Below are 20,322 nucleotides of genomic sequence, written 5' to 3'. Positions count from 1 at the left end.
TTTGGTAGGTTGTCTGCCCAGAGCCTTTATTATACAATGAGGTAAACCTCAAATGGAATCTCAAGCACCTTCTCATCCTGGTTATCATATGCTGCCATTCTCCCCCTAGAAATTAATACACTCTGTACGCCGGATCCTGCCTTTTCATCTCCTGCTGCAGAATCAGCAGTCATAACAGCTTTTCTGTTCATGAATATGTAAATACAACATGCATAAAATAAAATGAAAAAATTAGCAGGCGGTTCCCACTGCAGACTGTACCCAACTCTGTTTAACTAATACACAAAAAGCAAAGATTTAATTTTTCAAGCATTTTGAGTCAGTGTTGCAAGGAATACTATAATTATATAACATGGAAACACATAAATGAGATATATGCAGGTGCTCGTGATTGTTGGACTCGATAAATTGGCATCTATGTACGGCTATGGTGATGTATGCAGATTCACTTATTACTTACCTCTGATGGCTAGTGATAAGGGAAAAATGCCTTAGGTCCTCAATTACCTTTTATTTGCTGACTAGATTTCATTCCCATACTGCCCCCCACTACATGACTAAAACATATTTAAATTACATATAAACACACACATGCCCGCGCGCCTGCGCACACACACACAGACACATACACACATATATACATATACACACATTTTTTTTTTTGATGGGGGGAAATGATGACTATATCCACTGAAGTATTCTGGAAGAATCATTAAGCTCTGGGAAGGAAATAATATTGGGGAATTTTATTATTGAAATAAGCAGGCATGTTCATGCATATTTTTAGGGCATGCGTGCCGATGCGCCACTCTGTGCAAACAGTGCTATTGCAGCTCATGTGCGGTAATTAGGTTGATGTAATTATGGTGAAATAAAGGCAGCCTCACTGATAGTTTCACAGTGCATATTAAAGACATATGTGCCTTCCAGTGTACAATAAATGAACCTGAACTGCTGTCAGGGGCTAGGAGGACAGTGTGGCCAATGCACCTATTGTGTCCCTGCAGCAGAAAGGAGCCCGCCGATTGGCCACTGTCTGCAGCACATAGCACTGGCTGGTTATAAAGGACTTGTCTAGGGGAGAGCCTGTAGGTACTCCATTGTCTGGTAAAGTTCATATGACTGCATTCTTTTTTTGCAAGGGGGGTGTGGTGGGAGAGTGGGGAAGGAGGGGGTGTCAGCTCAACTGTAAAAGCTGCACAGATTTTTTTTTCTTTCTCTCTCTCTGCCTCTCCATAGATAGTTTCTGTTTCATGCCCTGTCTCATTTTGCATAGCTAAAAAGAATGCTAATTAAGATCCCTTGTCTTAACCTGAAAATAATGTCTCGGGTATAATTAGAAATCTGGTGAGAGTTTAAAATTCTGGTAGGGGACCAAAAACATCAGTTACGGTGCTTAGGAGGGACATGAAGAATTATTTTTCTGTAATCAAGGTAAACACGGGAGAGGGGGGTCCCCCCTATCTTTTTAAACCAATTTTAACCAGTGTCGTTCTACTGCAGATAAGAGCAATAGTATTTCAAAAACTATTTTAGCCGTCAAATTGAAAAGACACAAATCAGTAGCAATAGAAGCCTTCTTAATCCTCCTTAGGATGCAATTCAGATGAAAGAACTGCTTTTTTTTTTTTTTATATTTTTCTTTTTGTATGTGTGTGTTATAGATGGATCTGAGAATGCTGTCTGGGCTTGGTGCCAAGCGCTGGTATTTCACAGCAGCGACCGCCTCACAGACGAGCTGTGGGAAGCAGGAGGGAGACTCTCTCTTAGGGTGCCACTACTATGGAGACACAGCTGGGCTGAACAAGATTTGCTTCAAACAACAACAAGAGAGACAGAAAGTATCTGGTTCAACCGCTGCCCAAGCAGGCAGGCACCAGAAGAGCTAGCAGCCAATCCGGCCATGCTCGAAGCCAGCTCTGCAGCTCAGCCAATCAGTGACATCACTGGTGAGAAACTCATTTACATCATGCAGTAATGAACTTTGTTTAACATAGCTTCCCCCCTTTCCTGTTACCCACCCCCTCCATATTAGGTCCTTCCATTAATTATTCTGCTGGCATAATTTAAACCGCTATGCAAATATGTGGCTACATTCTCTCGGTAGCTTTTACCTTCCCCCCCACCCTTAGTATCTGCTGTCACTGAAAGTGATTCTGGGTATTTGTTTTGACCTTGCAAAATTATTTTCTCTTTCTTAGAAAAAAAAAAAAAAATTAAACCTTTGTTTATTTTATCTGACTCCACTGCCCTTTTATGAATAGCATGCTTTCTGCAAGTCGGATTCAGAATTAATTGTACAAGGTAACAGAGAATAAGGGAGTGCATTGCCATGGAACTTGCAATTTTTTTCAAGTGATCTGCATCTTAGAGCTTTCTTTAATGTTTGCAGATTTTATGCTATAATGGCCATTTTTCATACAGTGTTTTATCCCAAAACCGCTTATGTACATCTGTCACATGGAGGAAAAGTTCACTCTTATTATATTTTATTCTTCACTGCTCTCAGCCAACATGTCATTTTATTAATGAATAGAACTGAGGTCATTTCTGAACAAATCTCTCTCTTGCCATCTCAGCACAATGCTCCTGATTTGCATCCATTTACTAGAAAAATTGAATACAAGAACCAGCTTGAAAAGAATTTAAGAGACCATCGTACATATTATTTCAGAATATATTGCAGCATTTGTTTTTCAGAATTCGTAATATTTAACATCTGCCTTAGTGTTTCTATAAAAATGCCTGATCTCCATTCCCAGCGTAATACCTTTAGCAAATTTATTGCTTTGTTATGTAACCAAAACAGACCAAATGAAATAATAATATTCACAAATGAATTCATTTATCAGCAGAAAACCTTTGGAAACACAATTTTGTCCTATACATTTGTATTTAGTTTGTCAGAGATAAATTCATTTGTTCTTTAGTAACTTGAAAAGGCTGGAATATGTGACATGTGAAGATTTTCAGGTTGCTTTAGAGAATCTCAAAGAGCGGAAACTGGGTCATACTTAAATGCGATTTCTCTTAAGCCATACCATCATTGCATATTGGCATTAAAGGGATAGAGTATTCTAGCAGAGCAGGTAAAGTTTTATTGCTTTTTAAGAAAGAATATTTGAATATAATTATTCAAAGACATGGAAACTTAAAAACATCGACAAGGGTTTCATAACGGTGCACGATTCCTTTGAGAAGCTTAAAGAGTACAATGATAGGCATAGACATTTTAAAAAGCATCTGAAGGATTTAGATGCTAAAACCATGGCCCTTTTAATTCATGAGGCATTCCATCATCCCATCATCAGTATTCAGGGGGCGACTGTCCTGAATCAGTCATGAGCTCCCCTGCTGGAGATTCTGTAATTTGAATCATGTGTAATAATATATTATCCTACTGGGGGCCTTCTTTCAGTAGGAGAATGGTTTATACATTCTGCTATAAGAGAACTTTTGGCTCCTCGCCGACTCACAGCCATTACTCACATAGGCAATCATGATCGTCTTCCTTAAGGAATAACATCTGTACGACCTCCTGAGCCAAAAATCCGCAGCCTCCCCCACATTCTGAGTTACGATTTCTTGGAATTGGGAACACTTGACAAAACTGAAGTAGAAAAATGGAAGGTTTACAGGAATGGATCACAGCTTTATTGAGCATGCCATGTGGCAAAAGCACAAGCTCCCATTCCTTTGAAATAATGAAGAAAGGTGAGGAAAGAGCTGCCCAAAATAGACCTCGGTGTATTTGTTTGATTTTTAGATACAAGTTAAAATGTAATATGTTTTATGAAGTCATGGCTACCTACCTCTGTATTTTTCTGTGGACGTCCTCGCAGGGTTCTGCAGAGGGTGTGGCAACATGGAGGGATAAATGAAGGGCAGCAATAGTTGTGAAAGCAGAGAAGCCTTGTCTCACCTCAGAAAGGAAGCCATGTGTGATGGCAGGAACCATTTGACCCAAGAGTTAAAAGCTCAAGGAATAGTTCTGATTCTTTCTTATTCTGTCCTTGATCAAATCATGTAATTGCTGTTTTTTCTTGACTGTGAAAATTAAATACACTGCCAGGACAAGAGATATTCTCTATGGAATACCTCCCCTTCCTTTTCTTAACATCCAATCCCCCACCCCACCCCACCCCCCTTTTTTTTGGCTTTAAGGACCAACTTCAGTGTTCCCTCTTCTATGCAATCTTTTCAAACCAGTGTGATTAGAATCGCTCACTTCTCCATCATTCTCTCTGTGCTTCCAGGATTGCATGTGTGGCAATAATACTGTAAGGCCAACATTGTTGTAGGGCCACATAGGTGCATGTCTTTGCCACTAGACTGAAAGCCCCCTGGGGACAGGGGCAAGGTTGAATTCCCCTTCCTCTTCCAGTTCTAAATCTAAGAATAATAGATTATGCACCTAGTTTTTAAATCAGTGTTCTAATCAGTGAGTTAAAAGTACATTGTAAATTGTAGAGAGGGTTTTAAAATTTCAGGAATTACTATTGTTAACTATTACCACTGTGTACCAGTTGTCAGTTTTATCTATCTCATGCCTTTCATTTCACTGGCCCTTCATTACAAAACTCAGAATAAATGGTTGCCTCATTATTTTTCCTAAATAAGCAGTTATAGGAAATTATAAACCATTTTATTTATCAAATATGGAACTAAGACAACTTAGTTTGGTGTTTTAAAACTTAAAAATAAATGAAATTGATATGGATTAATTGTAAAGCCACCAGGATAAGCAAATTACAGTATCAAGCTCTAGTGTTAATGATATGAAAGAACTAATTACTTGGAAGAGGTAACCAATGTTGGATCTTGAAATGCACTGCAAACCATAATAAATCAGGAAATATGGAATTCTGAGTCTTATTCTTAGTGTTATAATTGTGATATGTATTTTTAATTTGTAAACTAGTACAATAATCTTTTAAGAGAGTACTTCTAGATGTTTTTATATGATCTGATAACATAATGCCAAAATCTGTTTGATTTATGCTACTCATCTGTTTAAGTTTATACTATTTAAGTTTATACTACAGCTAACTGGAGATTCATTTCTTTTCAAACAACGATATTCTGTTAATGTGTCTGTGAGTTTTTTTAGATGTTAAACATTCTACTTCTAACCATTTTCTCACTACACGTTATGAGAAGAAAATGAAATAACTAGAAAATGTATACATCTTTACTATTTATACCTGGGAAAATAAAAATTTTAGCTCTGGAAATCAGCTGAAGTCCATGTTTTGTAAGAGTCTCAGAGAGAGGAAAAGTTTCTTGCCCATGAATGCATTCTGTTAAGTTTCCAGGACAACTGAGATTGGATCCAAAATTCAGAAAGATTGGTTCAATATTTTTTCCACTCTAGCCACCAAATAATCCTTACTTTTAAAATCAGCCAGATAGAAGTATTTTATAGTACTAGCATACTAATTTTATAGTACTAACATACGTTACATTCACTTATGTGATCCAACACTGTGTGTATGTAAGGTTCCTATTTTATAAGTGAAAACAAGGAGACTGGAGCTTATTGAAGTGTATTTCCCCCACTATCCTACAGTAATGTAATCAGCTACTACTAAATAATTATTTATATTAGTATTGTGTAAATAATTTTGGTCTTGATTAAGAAAAATGGAAACCTGATATCTGAGTTTACTTTCCAGTGGCTTTGAATTCCATTAACACAAACATTATATCTTAAATTGCGGGATTGGTTAAATAGGTTTGGGTGGGGATAATTTGAACTGTATTTAATCAAAGACTTGTGCTGTTAGTACTGACCTTTTCTTTTTTCTTCTGAAGTCTTCAGTTATCTCAGTAACGATATTTTCCTTCTAGCGTAGTAATTAAAAGTAGAATTCTGAACCTTGGAAATACAGGGAAATGATCTGTACCCACTTAGGAAACAAATGTTTCTCAAAGACAGTAAAAATAGTAGAAGTAAAATAGTAAAAATATTATGAAGTTGTTTTGTTTTTTTTTCAAATAGTAGAATAATAGTTTCTTCTGTTCAGAAAAATGGTATTTAAGAGTTCAAAGAGTGACTGAGTAAATATGGAACATCTTAAATAAAGAAAATGTCCCTTTATATCATGGTTTGAGACATGGTAATTGAAAGCCATTCGCATCTATATAAAATTATTGTCTTTTTAAAACTTATTAAAGTAGTGATAAATGAGATAAAAGTAATGAAGCATTCTCCTTTACGCTGACATGTTTTAATATCATAATGATATGGTTTTTATTACAAAATTAACTTCCAAATTAGGAAAGTGTGGGTAAATATTGGGACCTATTCTTATATAATAAAACTATGAAGCTTTGGGGTTAAGAATCATTTATTTGTAAGGCGTCAAAGGAATAGATGAAAGTGACTTAAAGTTTGCATATTCCAGCATTTTTTTTTTACTTAACCCTTAAAATATGCTCAATATTAAATGAATTTAGTAGCTGAATGAGTATTTTCATGATATTGATGATACCGTGTTATTGTTAGTGAAAAATGACATTGGTCTATCACTGATTGTTAACACAATGGAGGAACAAAAGCATATGGATTGATTGCTAATATTCACTGGGGATAAGTTATATGCCATGGTATACTATGCACTATGCGGGCACTATTTCATTTAATTCCCAAGTCAGTGCTTTGGTATTATTATCTTCAATCTACAGGTGAGAAAACTGAGTTTCAGATAGGCTAACAAAAGTCATATGCCTAAAAAGCCCCAAAACTGGGATTCAAACCAAGGATTCTGAATTGACAGCCCGTATTCTGAATCACTGCACCAAATTGAATAATCAGTACATGTGAATTTGCTATTTAGCTGTAAGAATAGAATGTTATTTTTGCATATATTACACCCATAAATAGTTTATCTGGTGCATTTTTTTAGATGTGTACATATATTTTTTTACCTTAGTGTTTTACAAATCAATTTGAAAGCTATTCACCTGGCTATAACATTGAAATTGATATTTTCTTATAGTTTTGTATTTATTAACAATTCAAATCACTTAAGGCAATGCATATGAAGGCATTTTAAAACAGTAACATACCAGATGAATATAAGATCATGATGTTATTAACCCTTTCATTGCGTTAATTGATTTCAAGTTTTTTTTTCAAAATGTGTCAAAAATCCACAAAAAATAAAAGTTGCTATTTTGACTATTTTATGCAGTAGAGGGAAAAGTTTTTTTGAGCTCATGGGGTAAACTCGAATGCTACAGTCAGCAGATGTAAATGTTCATTCGGATATATCCGAACGTCGCAGCAAAGTAGTTAAAATGCCTTTGTAAGTCTGAATTACTAAAAATGATTATTAGACTAAATCCTTCCATTTCCTCTTTCCTCTAGATATATTACTTATTAAACGTGTCATCTATTTTATGAGAAAATTAATGCTTATTGATTTGGCAATTGCAGAGTATCATTTAACAGTCTCGTTAGATCCTGATTGGACAGACATTTAAGGTACTTCAGCTTTCTCAGTCCTGGTTACACATCTTTTCTTTATAACCCACTGTAATCCATGAGATGTTAAAAGAGAAGAATCTTGCAGCTGCTTACTATGCACTAATATATCCTATGCTTAATGATAGATTTTACAGCTTTTATCTAGTAGTCAAGACAAAGGGACAGAGTCAAATTTTTTAATATTATGGAGTTAGTTTAATTTTTCTAAAGCAGAGGAGAAAACAAAAGTGTGGAGAATCGATGTCCAATTTCTTCCTCAATTTTCTCACTGTTTCTTTCTCAAAAATGTCATGTACTTACCGTATGCCTTAAATGGTGATAACAAACCTAGCCTCTTGAACGCTACTTCAATATTGCTATTGATGTTTATTATGGAAATACTACGTATCAATATATATTAGTATGTAATCAAAGTTTTGAGTTTTGTTCCGTAATTTATAGTCCCATCTCCTCAAAAATACTAGAAAAGTAATAATTTTGAGCCCTGTTAGAAAAGTAATAGTTTTGAGCCCTGTGATTCTCGTTTGAGGTTATTCCACTTTGTGCTTCTTCCATAGTCCTGACACGTAGAACTCAAGATAATGTTCCTTAGAAACGCAGTGAATGCAGGTGGGTGCAGGACTATCTTGCTCTGAAGACACTGGACCCATTGATGTGGTCAGAAGGCTCATTAGCAGTTCTCAGGGTCATATTGTGTTCTGGCCTGAGCCCTCCATTATCCTCCTTTACAGTTACAACTTGATAATTATTTTTATTTTCCTTTCAAAATGGCTTTATTTTCAAGATACTCACAATTTCCTATTTGTGGGCAAGAATGAAGGTCAACGTAGCAATTTTTGCCATTGCTTCCCGAATCTGGCGAGAAAGTATTTAAGGTGGTTATTTTCAAAATGTTTACTTTTACACAATAAAAACCAGAGCTGATAACAAGGAAAGCTATATCTGTTATCACTGAACTCTATACAGCAGTATACAAATGGTTAGGAGCCCAGGAATCTCTGGCCAAATGCCTAGTTCTGAATCTCGTCTCCATTACTTACTGGATATATAACCTTGGATAAGTTTTGTAACTTTTCTGTGCCTCGGTTTTCTCATCTGTATAATAGTACCTATTTTATGAGAGGGTGAGAATTCTGTGTATTTTTGCAAAGGATGGTAGTATAAAGATAGATACATTCATGGTCTCTTTTTCAAAGAGCAGAATGTAGTAATGTAGTGGGGGGGGGGAGAGAGAGAGAGAGAGAGAGAGAGAGAGAGAGAGAGAGAGATGAAATAAATATTAATGTGGTGTCCTTCAGTACTATAACAGAAATGTATAAATACTTTTGTTTATTGATTCTACTCCCCTCTTCAATAATTTATTTGTTTTATTTGAACAAGGTATCAAAGTATTGTTATAATATAATTATCAATGTTATCAAATATTGATTTCATTTATTTTTTTAAAAAGACTGTATAATCTTTTAAAGATATCAGTATAATTTTATAATTATAGGCAACTAATAAGATTTAATTCATTGATCCTACTAGTTGGATATGTCAGAAAAAAACAATGTCCTGAGATAGATAAAAAAATGCCTGAAACTGCTTATTTTGATATTTTCAGCTCTGTAGTAGAGCTAATATTTCACACCATGATACCCTAGAATGACCCAATCAGTGGCATTCTGTACAGAAGCTTAACCCACAAGGCAAGTGTCTAATGCTCATGAATCAGATAATTGATACATACAGGACTTTCCTATAGCAATCTTATGTTCATTAAGAAAAAAAAGATTCTTATCAGATAACCTGGGTTAGAACCCTGTGTAACTTCAAGTCTCAATTTTCTTACAAAATAGGGATAATGATAATATCAATAAGAACAATATGATTTCAATAAAATGCCAGCCTCTGAGACAACCCCTAGTGTTATGTGTTCTATGGAATAAAGAATAAGATTGCTTTTATTTACATTTTGAATCAAAACCACCATTAATTTGATTGATTTGAGAGGATTATGAATGTGGTAATTAAATCAGATTGTTATCCTGGGAATGACTGAGCCTAAAGATAGTCACATTTCAAAATCTCTCTCTCTCTCTCTCTCTCTCTCTCTCTCTCTCTCTCTCTCTCTCTCTCTCTCTCTCTCTCTCTCCCTCCCACCCTACTCTTTCCCTCCCTCCCTGAAGACCTACCATACTGGGATAGAGAACAGAATCAGAAAGAGTTTTCTGATTCAAAGAGATTGAGGCAAAGGGAAGTTCAAAGACATACAGATTTTTAGGTGCAACTGTCAGAAGTATTATTAGCATGAAGAAATAATATGCCATATACAGCTTCATCTTTGAATGCCTATGTGCCAATTTTATGATGTTTCCTAATTTCATCTCATTTATTAACGTTTGTTACTACTTACTTCAAACTCTATTCATTTAAAATTTTTTTTTGTGGTGTCATAATGAGGATGGTGATTTAGTGGATTTTGTCATGGCATCTTATAAGTTAAGATATTGGTTAAACTAGGTATATAAGAAAAGAAAAAAGTTACACAGTCTGCTTTGGTATTTTATAATAATGTCTGTTACTGAACCCTTCTCCCCCTTTTAAACAGCAATTAGCTAACTTCCTATTAAATATCATGAAAAATAGTTTTGGATATCAGTGTAGTTTGCACAGTAGAATCTATTTAGCTTTTCAGTTCTTAGAAGTTATTCATTTTGCAATGGAGTTCATCTTTGGCATTACCTTCCTAGCCCTGATGATCTCAGATTTTTTAAAAATTTTATTAAATGTAATTATTTTTTACCTTTGTTATTTTATCATCGATTTTTCTAGAATTGACCGGCTGGGTTTTTACCAATGTAGAAACATATCCTTTCACTAGGCATAGATTTTAGCATGAAATCTGTTATAGAGACCATACACCCTGTTTTTTCAGGGTCACTTCTAGTTCATGACCAATATACCAGGGTAATTACTGCCCTCTTTCATTTTCTGTAGTGACCCATTTTTAAGTAGAAATTATGTGGCCACTCTATAATATAAAGTTCATTTCTGATTTTTTGGCTAAAATTATATTGTCAAAACCACATATTCTGATCTGTTGTCTTTAAAAGGTTATTTGTACTTTGCGGATTAAAGAAACCGAGTTTTGGTGTTAAAAGTATGATTGCAATAGTGGTAGATAATTTTGTTGACATGTGTTAGACATTCAACAAGTAATTGCAGAATTAATCTCTCTCAATTGAACATTAGGTTTCCTCAGTACTCTGGTCTATACTAATAGCAGGAAGGAGTTCAGGACGTTCATTCTTTTAACAAACATTGCACTATCTACGTGCCAATCTGCTATAAGCACGGAAAGACCCATCAGGAAAGAAATTAGACTATGTTCCATGCTCATCAAGCTTTTGTTCTCGAGATCCTTTATAGGGTAATTATATATATATATTAAGTTATATTGATAAGAGTTTGCTCTCTTATGCAAATTGCTTTGACAAAAGGAAGGCTTCATTTAAAATTTAGCCTGTTCTTACTAAGACAGCTCAAGGGTGTAGGCTAACTTTATACCATGAATTCTTACTGCGTACATTCTTTTTTCGCTCACTCAGTTGGTTACCTGACATCTTAAACCTTCCTGGAGTTGACAGTAGCAGTTGCCCAGGATTTTAATGTTACTATTTAATTAAAGAAGAAGCACAGAAAATCAAATTCTTAGTAGTCTTGATATCTTCTGTGTTCTAGCTAACATGTAAATGTACATGGAAAACTTGCTATTTTATTTGTCTTTGAAAACTTTTATCTTCCCTTACTGAGAAGGACAGGTTATTGTCATTTTCTACCAATAAATATAATTCATCATTTTAAATGTGTTCTGGAGCTTCTGAAATGATTTCTCTTTGGACAAAGCACCTTCGCTTGTTATTTGGTTATTCATAAAGCCTATGAATATTTTAAGTTTTTATTGACTTATGTATGGGCATGAAAGAAATAATCAGCAATTTATATACCAAAGCATATTTGCTCAAAATGAAAAGAATCATAAAATCAGAACCATTTAGCATTTGAAATAGATTTAAGATGATCTAGTTTAATTTCCTTATTCTTCAAATGGGCACAGGAAGTATGGGAAAGAAATGATATTTGTCTTGCCCAAGTTCATAGACTAGTTTGTGGCAGACTCAGAAATAGAACCAAGATTTTTTTTTTTTTTTTAACTTTTGCTTTTTAAAATGAATTCTGATTATAAAGGTAATACTTTTTTCATTCTGAAAAATTCAAGATAGGTATAGAAAAAATTAAAATACCTCGTTAACTTACTCTGTGACTACAGTTACACACTCTCTTGTTCCTAGAGAGTGATATCTCTCCTCTCTACATGTGTTTTGCATTTTATTTTCTCTTAAGTCCTCAAGGAACTTGCTCTACTGATGGTCTTTTTTCTCTCCTGTATCGTCATCTCCTTTTCAACCAACTCTTTCCTCCCAGCATGCAAAAATCCTCAACTTTCATCCATCATAAGCAGACAAACAAACAAAACAGTAACAACCACCCCCCCATAAAACTTTATCCTCTTTATTTCTCAGTCATTCATCCTTTTTGCTGGGTGGGCAGTCAGGAAAGCTGGAGAAACACTCAACAATCTTGGGACAAGTAGTGGAACTTCTCCGCACCCCAGCAGAGTTGATAGTTTTATGTTTTATAAAACATGAAATGATTTTTAAAATGAGTTTTTTAAACAGTTTGTAATGTTTCTTGCACCTGTAAAATTAAATGAATCTAAGGGAGAAGAGAGAATACTCAGAAGCTGCTTTTTCATTATTATTGTTAGAGTGTTCTAGACTAAATGTGTATTTGACATAGTGTAACTATAATTACAGCCATGATCACATTTTTTATTGATTTATTTTGAGATTCTGTCCCTACCCAAGTTTCTAATGGTAGAAGGGAGATCGTAAAGTCAAGTTATTTTAAATAAGATTCAAGGAAATAATCTATTTTTAAATGAAATAAGCTCACATCCGAAATTATTTGAATGAAAATAGGAATCAAAAGATGTCACTTCTCACCTCAAATGTCAGTTCTACTACTAGTTGTCTCCTTAGCCATTTGTGTGACATTAGAAAAATCAATGTTTATTGGTATATTCTTTTATACAATGATGGACATAAAACCAGATAAGATCTTTCAACATTGTTTTTTCTTTTTAGAAGTGAAATCCTTTCTGCAAATAAAATTGAATCAGCAACCCCCAAAAATAGAGCAGGTAAAACTGTAACTGCTCTGCTTAGACTAGGGGTGGGACCTCAGAGCCTACCCTCTCACCTCTCCCACACTTCAGATAGTGTCCCAAGTACTTTGGTGACACCCTCAGAGCACCATAATATTGAAGCCACTAGAGGAGATAATCACTTAGAATCCCTGGAATTTGACATTAGACGGTTATTTTGTTTTTGCTTTTGTTTTTATGAGCAGCTAATAATTAAATATAAATTAAACCTCCACTAGATGGCAGTAGATCAAATCTCTGTTCTAAGTTTCAATAGACATTCTTCAGTTCAATATTTACGCACACATTTGGATTACTCACAAAACTTTCAGAAGAATTCCATCTTCTCATATTTTGCATTTTAAAATTACTTTTTGACCTCTCAATTTCTTCTCACTTGGTGCTCTGTTTTGAAGATATTGTGAAATTATTGGTTAGACCAAACAGTCTTCATGATGTCTGGTAAAATATTGCTTGCTCTGGTCATGGGAATTGTTTAAGAATTGAACAACATTCAAAGAAATACGTTTGTACAAGCATCTAAATTTGTTAGTAATTCCCTCTCGACTTTTCACCTTTACTAGACCTAATATTTAACCCAAAGGTGATGGTGACCTAGCCACTCATCTTCCCTCTCCCATGCCACCTATCTGCCTCCCACAGAATTGACATTTCAATGATAATGGTAGTCTGCATTGTGTTGTGTATTAAGGTTGCAAGGAGGTGGTGTTTCTATATTAGGTGATGGGAGTTCATGATAAGCATAACCAGGGAAGGGAGGTAGCTCAGAAAGCTGCTCTGGTGTTTCCTATGTCGAGTGTACATCAGCCTTGTGGATTCAGCAGGTTTTCCAGGACCAACAGTTCTGGCAACTTCATGACAACATTGACACCCCCAGAAGTTGTCCTTTGCTCCTCTCTTTTGACATCTCTTGTTTATACTCACCAGGAGAGAAGAAATGGTGAACTCAATTTGTTGTAATCTTACATAGATCACCCATTATGGGCAGTCTCTGTTTCCTTAAAGCCGGATGGATGTCATTGGAGGCAGTATATACATAGAAAGGTCAAGGTAAAAGAGCAAAGTTTTTTTCTTGTTTTCCAGATTAAATTAATCATAGCTCACCATTTTACTCTCAGAATTTTCCCAGTTAGGATGATAAATTAGTGATTACTTGAATAGTAGTTATCTTTGCCTTAAGCACCAATTCCTGCTCTTCAGGCCAGGGTCAGGAGGCACGAAATTTAGCTAATTCAAATAGAACTGCCTTAGGCTACTTTCTTAGGACTGACAATTATGTGGTCCATGAAATAAAACAAAAGAGAATTTAAACAAAAGGAAGCTAACTTTAAATTCAAATTTTCACCTCAATGGTTCAATTTTGTCTACTAGATTGTTTGAATGCATTGTAAAAAAGAAAATATGATTTCCAATAATAAGGATATTGTAATGCTGGAAAAGAATAAGTGGCTCACCTATATTACTTTATAAATAGCAAAGAACATTTCAAAATTAGAGCTCTTATGTATGTATGGTAGGTTGAATCTTTTAATCTCTTAATAATAATTCACATCACCACTAAATATATGGAAAGTAGTTTTATTCTAAGTAATTACCCAAAATTCTCTTAAAAAATCATATCTTTAGATCTTTAAATACTCCTTTCCCCACATTAGTCCTCTATCATTTTAATTGAGTACAGTTAATATGGCACATAATAGATTTGGAAACCTTTTTTTCTTTTTTTTTTGCCTTCATAACAGGTTTATAATGAACAAATATTAAGTGACTGAAATGTTTCATGAGAAGAGACTAAGAGTTTTTCAGAATGTAAAGATTTTTTTGTGTTTTTTTTTGTTTTTGTTTTTTTTCACAGAGGTCTGAAAAGCTTTTTGCCTATTTCCTTCTAGGATATATGAAAGAGAGATTAAATTATAACTTGAGACATTTTGCTCTGAATAATTCCATGAATCCTTGTTTCCTTGCTATCAGAGCAAGGCCTTTTCTCTGCAAAGCTTTTTCTCTACAAATAATTTATTAGTATTTCACTTATGGTATTTTGGACATCATTATGCTGAGTTGGAGGGCTGCTAACAGAATGGCCTCGCAATTGTTACTGCATTACTTTGAGTAAATAAAGAATGGAAATAGCTACTTCCTTGGTTGAAAACGTCCTATGTCTTTCTGAAAGATATACTTCTGTTCACCAAATCCCATTTCACTTTTTTCCTCTTGAATACAAGGAAAACGCAGATTTCGCAGCCCCTAAAAATTAGGTGGTATCATATGACTAGTTCTGGCCAATGAATGTGATCAGAAGAAAGCAGAATCACTCCCTCAAATCCTAGCCTAGGGGAACCAGTGTTCCCATTCTCCAAATTCTTCCAGTCATAGTGGGGGTTGGGACCATGTATGGAGATGGCACAGTCCCAAGGTGGACACTGGCTGGATTCCCGAGACTGCTTTCAAAGGAGCTATACTGAAGTGAAATAGAGGGAACTTTTCTGAGTATTAAATAAAGAAGAAATAGTTTTATGTCATAAGCCACTGAAATTTCAGGTTTCATTTGCTACTATAATGTAACCTGTCCCTTCTTGACTAACATAGGGAATATTTGAAATTGAGTTCTATAATTTATTTATTTATTTTAATTAGGTTAGTTAGTCCTTCCCATAACTGAGATTCTTCTAAACAAGAGTTAAGTGAAACAGGTCATTACATCAAAGTACAAAAGACAGGAAATTAGACTATTCATACAAATAACTTTTAATTTGACTAAAATGTAGAAAGTTATCCAGAACCTATAGAATTATTTTAGCCACTAAATCTCATCTGTAAGAAGAATCTTTCTAAGAAGAGAAGGAAAAATATGTAATATTTTATAGTTTGTGGTTTGAAAGAATAATTTATAATTTTATAGTACACAGTTTTTTAATTAAATTTATTGGGATGGCAATGCTTAGTATATTTATATAGGTTTTAGTGTATATTTCTATAATACATCATCTATATATCACATTGTGTGTTCACACCCAGAGTCATCAGTTCTCCTTCCATCACTATATATTTGATCCCCTTTACTCTCCTCTACTACCCCCTCCCCTCTTACCTCTGGTGACCACTAAACTGTCGCCTGTGTCTATCAGTTTTTGTTTCTTTGTTTGTTTGTCTTGTTCCATTGTTGTTTTCAGTTTTATATCCCACATATGAGTGAAGTCAAATGATTATTGACTTATTCTGTCTGACTTACGAGTATTTTGCTTAGAATAATAATTTCAAGATCCATCCATGTTGTTGCAAATGGCAGTATTTCATCTTATTGCTGAGTAGTATTCCATTGTGCATATATACCATATGTTCTTTATCCCATCATCTATTGAAGGTCACGGATTGTTTCCATGTCTTGACCATCATAAATAATACTGCAATGAATCTCGGGGTACATAAATCTTTGCGGATAAATGTTTTCAGATTTTTTTTGGTAGATACCCAGGAAAGGGATTGCTGCGTCATATGGTAATTCTACTCTTAATTTTTTGAGGAACATCCATGCTGTTCTCCATAGTGATTGTACCAGTTTACATTTCTACCAACAGTGTATGAGGGTTCCTTTTTCTCCACAGCCTCTCCAACATTTGTTATTATTTGTCTTAGTGATGATAGCCATTGTAACTGGTGTGAGATGATATCTCATTGTGATTTTGATTTGCATTTCCCTATTAGTGAAGTTGAGCATTTTTTCATATATCTGTTGGCTGTTTATATGCCTTTTTGGGAGAAGTTTCTGTTTGTGTCCTCTGCCCATTTTTTAATTGGATTGTTTGGTTTTTGTCGTTGAGTTGTATGTGTTCTTTATATATTTTGGATATCATCCCCTTACCAGAGGTGTTGTTTGCAAATATCTTCGCTCATTCGGTTGGTTGCCTCTTTGTTTTATTGATGGTTTCTTTTGCTGTACAGAAACTTTTTAGTTTGATATAGTACTCAGTTTTTATTTATAGAGTAATGTGGAACTAGAAAAATAATTGAATTTTTATGACACAGGAACATGTAAGTGTTTATCTTATAGATGTGGCAACTACGTCCTGGTGGGCCTGGGGCAGTGTCAATTTAGGCAAATTGTCTAGTAATTCATAATAGTGTCCTTTTCATTTAAAAACTGTGCTGAGTCAGATGATACAGTGTGTCATATGTCCATGGGGCCAGTCTGATCAGTGGTAGTTTGGAAAACATGTATCTAATATTGCTAACTTTCCTTCTTTCTCAGTCCTGTGGAACATATCACTGCATGAAAATAATATTATGTGGGGAGGCAGAGACCCAAGGCCAGACCACAAAAGATTTTTAAATCCATAAATGAGCTAAATCATAGTGATTAGTAAATGTAAAATAAAAACTTATAGGCTTTTGTGGATTAACACAGGCCCCTAATCATGTACATAAAACGTATTAAATAAAAAAAATGTGGTCTCTTTTTCAATAACTAGATCGCCAAGCTTTAGAACATAGCTACTTTTTTCATTTGGGCATAAACAGTGGCTTTTAAATGTTGCTCTCATTATTAGTAGTAGTAATATTTTTTTTATTATGAAAAAATTTGGAGATTTCAAAAATAAGTAATAGTATATCAAACCACCATGGAGCTATTACCCCAGTCCAAACAACCTTCAACCAATGGCCAGTTGTATCCTATCCATACCCCCATTTAATTTTTTCCTCCTATATTATTTGGAAGTAAACCCAGGCATCCTATCATTTTATCCTTACCCATTTCAGCATTTATGTGGAAATGATAAGTACTCTTTGATAAATGCAGTGTTTTGCGGTTTTCATATAATATGTGTTTAACAAATATTTGTCAAAATAGGTTTGAGTTGAAGTTTAACATGTCGGCATTTAAGCCAACCTTAAGTGGATACTATCTCTCCGACTAACAGTCATCTCGTCATTTCACCTTTATCAGAACAAATTACCTTTAAACGTTCCAAAAGTAAACTCGAAATTTCCCTTTAAGACAATTTAGAAGTATATGTACGCACTTCAGAGATCAAGGAGCTGTGAAGATGTGTTCTGCAGCTGTCTCCCTTTGAAGTCCTCTGCTGTGACACTTCAGATAACAGTGTAACTCAAGTTTCCAGGGAACTGAGCAGCCTGCTCTTCAGAGAAGAGGCGAATAACTTAGGTTCACAGGTTAACTTCAAGAAAGGTAATCCTAATAAATGGAACTTATGGAGCAAATGCTAGGAGACCTAAAAAAAAGATGTACCTTTTATTGGCCTGTTTATTGAGACTAGGGAGCAGCAACATGTGATAAAGGAATCATATTTTCTTTGTGCTGAAATATTTCCTTTACAGTCTTTTAATATATTTAGCAGGATTTGGAGAAAAGGAAAATTATTCCCTTTCTGTTTCATACCTCAGAATATAATTAAATCATATATCTGATTTATTTAAAAAGAGAAAGCCAAACCAATTTTTTTCTTTCTTTATCAAATATGTAATTGAAAGAAGAAAAAGAATTAACTTGTTTAGTATAGATTATCTTGTTAGTAAAATTAGGAAAATTTGGCAGATTGCAAGACTGTTGCTATATTATACCAAGTTCCTTGAATTCATATATGTTTTTGTTTTTATGTAAGTGATATAAAAGGATTAAGAAGATACAACTAGTGTTGCTTATTGGGGGGGGGGGGCATTAGAAATAGGGTTTATCTTAGTTGCCTTACTAGTGTTTCTGTAATTGCTTCTTGCGTCAATGGCATATACATGGCATTGAATTTAAGTATTTGGTTTTGATTTCACTGCAGATGTAAGCAGCGTATAAAAGAAATTCTAATTCTACCATCCAGTAGCCATGCAACCAAGGTCAAAACTTGATTCCCTAATGATAATGTAATGATAATAACAACATTTAACCTATAAAGGAACTATAAGGATTAAATGGGTTCATCTATGTAAAGATAATTTTTTAAAAATTAGCTTTAAGTTGTGTTTATATACAATAAAATAGGAAAATGTTAAGTATACGATTTGTTGTTTTGAGAAATCCATACAGTCCTATATCCAACATCATAATCACAATAGAAAACATTGTCTTCAGTTCCAAAAGTTCCTTCTTATCCCTTTGTAGTCCATCCTATCTACTCACCATCAGCTTCTGTCAACAACTAATTTGCATTGTGTCATTACAGTTTTACATTTCTGAAATTTCATTACACATTTGACCCTTGAACAAAACATTCATGGGTTTGAACTGTGCAGGTCTACTTATAGGTGGATTTTTTTTTCCCCAATAAATATGCAGTCAGCCCTTATCCTTGGCTTTCACATTTGCAGATTCAACCAACCACAATAGAAAACAGTATTTATTTTCCGGCTCCAGTTGGGAGTGTGCGGACGCGGAGGGCCAGACCCTATGCCTTGTTCTATACCATTTTATATAAAGGACTTGAGCATCCCTGGATTTTGGTATTTGTGAGGGTCCTAGAACCAAGCTCCATGGATACCAAGGAACAATTTAACTGTGGAGGGAATCAAAAGTTATACATGGATTTTCCACTATGTGGAAGTCAGTGCCCCTAACCCCCACATTGTTCAATAGTCAACTGTAATTGGGCTCATACAGTGTGTAGTGATTTATGTCTGGCTTTTTGTACTCAGTGTAATGCTTTTCAGATTCATCTCCATGTTGAGGGTATCAGCAGTTCATTTCTATTTATTGCTGAGTCGTATTCTGCATTAAATGAAGTAATATCACTTAATGGACATTTGGATACTGTCCAGTTTGGGGCAATGAGAAAAAAAGCTTCTGTGAATATTCAAGTATATACAAGTCTTTATGTGGATGTAGTGTTTATCATAGGTAAATGCATGGAGATGGAACTGTTGGGTTATATGGTAAGTCCATGAATATTTTTTTTAATTATCTCAAAAGTGTTTTCTCTTTAAAGTGGCTATACCATTGGCAATCCCTCCAACAATGGATAAATCAATTGCTTCATATCCTCACTTGCACTTGGTTTTGTCAGTCATTTTAGCCCTTCTAGTGTGTGTGTAGTGCTGTCATTTTGGCATTAATTTACATTTCCTCAAGGACTATTATTTTTAGCATAATTCCCTATGCTTATTCTCTATTTGTCTATTTACTTCGTTGATATGTCTGTTAATATCATTCATCCATTTTTATTGCATCTTTTCTTCCTCTTGTTGAGCTTTAAGTATTCTTTAAATAAACATGATATAATCCTTTATCATATATGTGTTTGCAAATGTTGCTCCCTAACTGTGGCTTTTCTTTTAATTTTCTTAAGTGTCCTTTGAAGATTAAAAGAACATATGGATGAAGTCCAAATAAACAATTTGTATTTTATAGTTTATATTTTTGTTTTCTAAAACTTTTTGCTTGACCTAATATCACTGAGACCTTCACTTTTGTTTTCTTCTAAAGGTGTGTAATTTTAGCTGTTATATTTAGTTCTGTGAACCATTTGAAATTAATTTTTGTGTATGGTGTTAAGTCAGGGTCAAGGTTCTTTTTTTTGTTTTGCATAAATATATATATATATATATTTGTTTCGTT

General features: G+C 34.4%; 1 protein-coding gene across 3 annotated transcripts in view; it reads left to right on the top strand.

The window, feature by feature from the left end:
• The window catches only part of LOC109447544 (uncharacterized), a 661,414-nt gene that overhangs the window by 56,344 nt on the left and 584,748 nt on the right, over nucleotides 1–20,322 (top strand). For all 3 annotated transcript variants that reach the window (XR_012494217.2, XR_012494213.2, XM_088794097.1), the window contains exon 2: nucleotides 1,665–1,949. Coding sequence is in view for 1 of the 3 variants with exons in the window: in XM_088794097.1 (XP_088650223.1) it covers nucleotides 1,904–1,949 (46 nt within the window). In the remaining 2 variants the exon portion in view is untranslated. The remainder of the gene's footprint in view (nucleotides 1–1,664; nucleotides 1,950–20,322) is intronic.

The sequence above is a fragment of the Rhinolophus sinicus genome, chromosome 17 (assembly GCF_057876585.1).
Source record: "Rhinolophus sinicus isolate RSI-liver-muscle chromosome 17, RSI-T2T, whole genome shotgun sequence".
Taxonomy (NCBI): Eukaryota; Metazoa; Chordata; class Mammalia; order Chiroptera; family Rhinolophidae; genus Rhinolophus; species Rhinolophus sinicus.
Note: the sequence above shows the minus strand (reverse complement) of the source record. Positions and strands in the feature narration are given on the sequence as shown.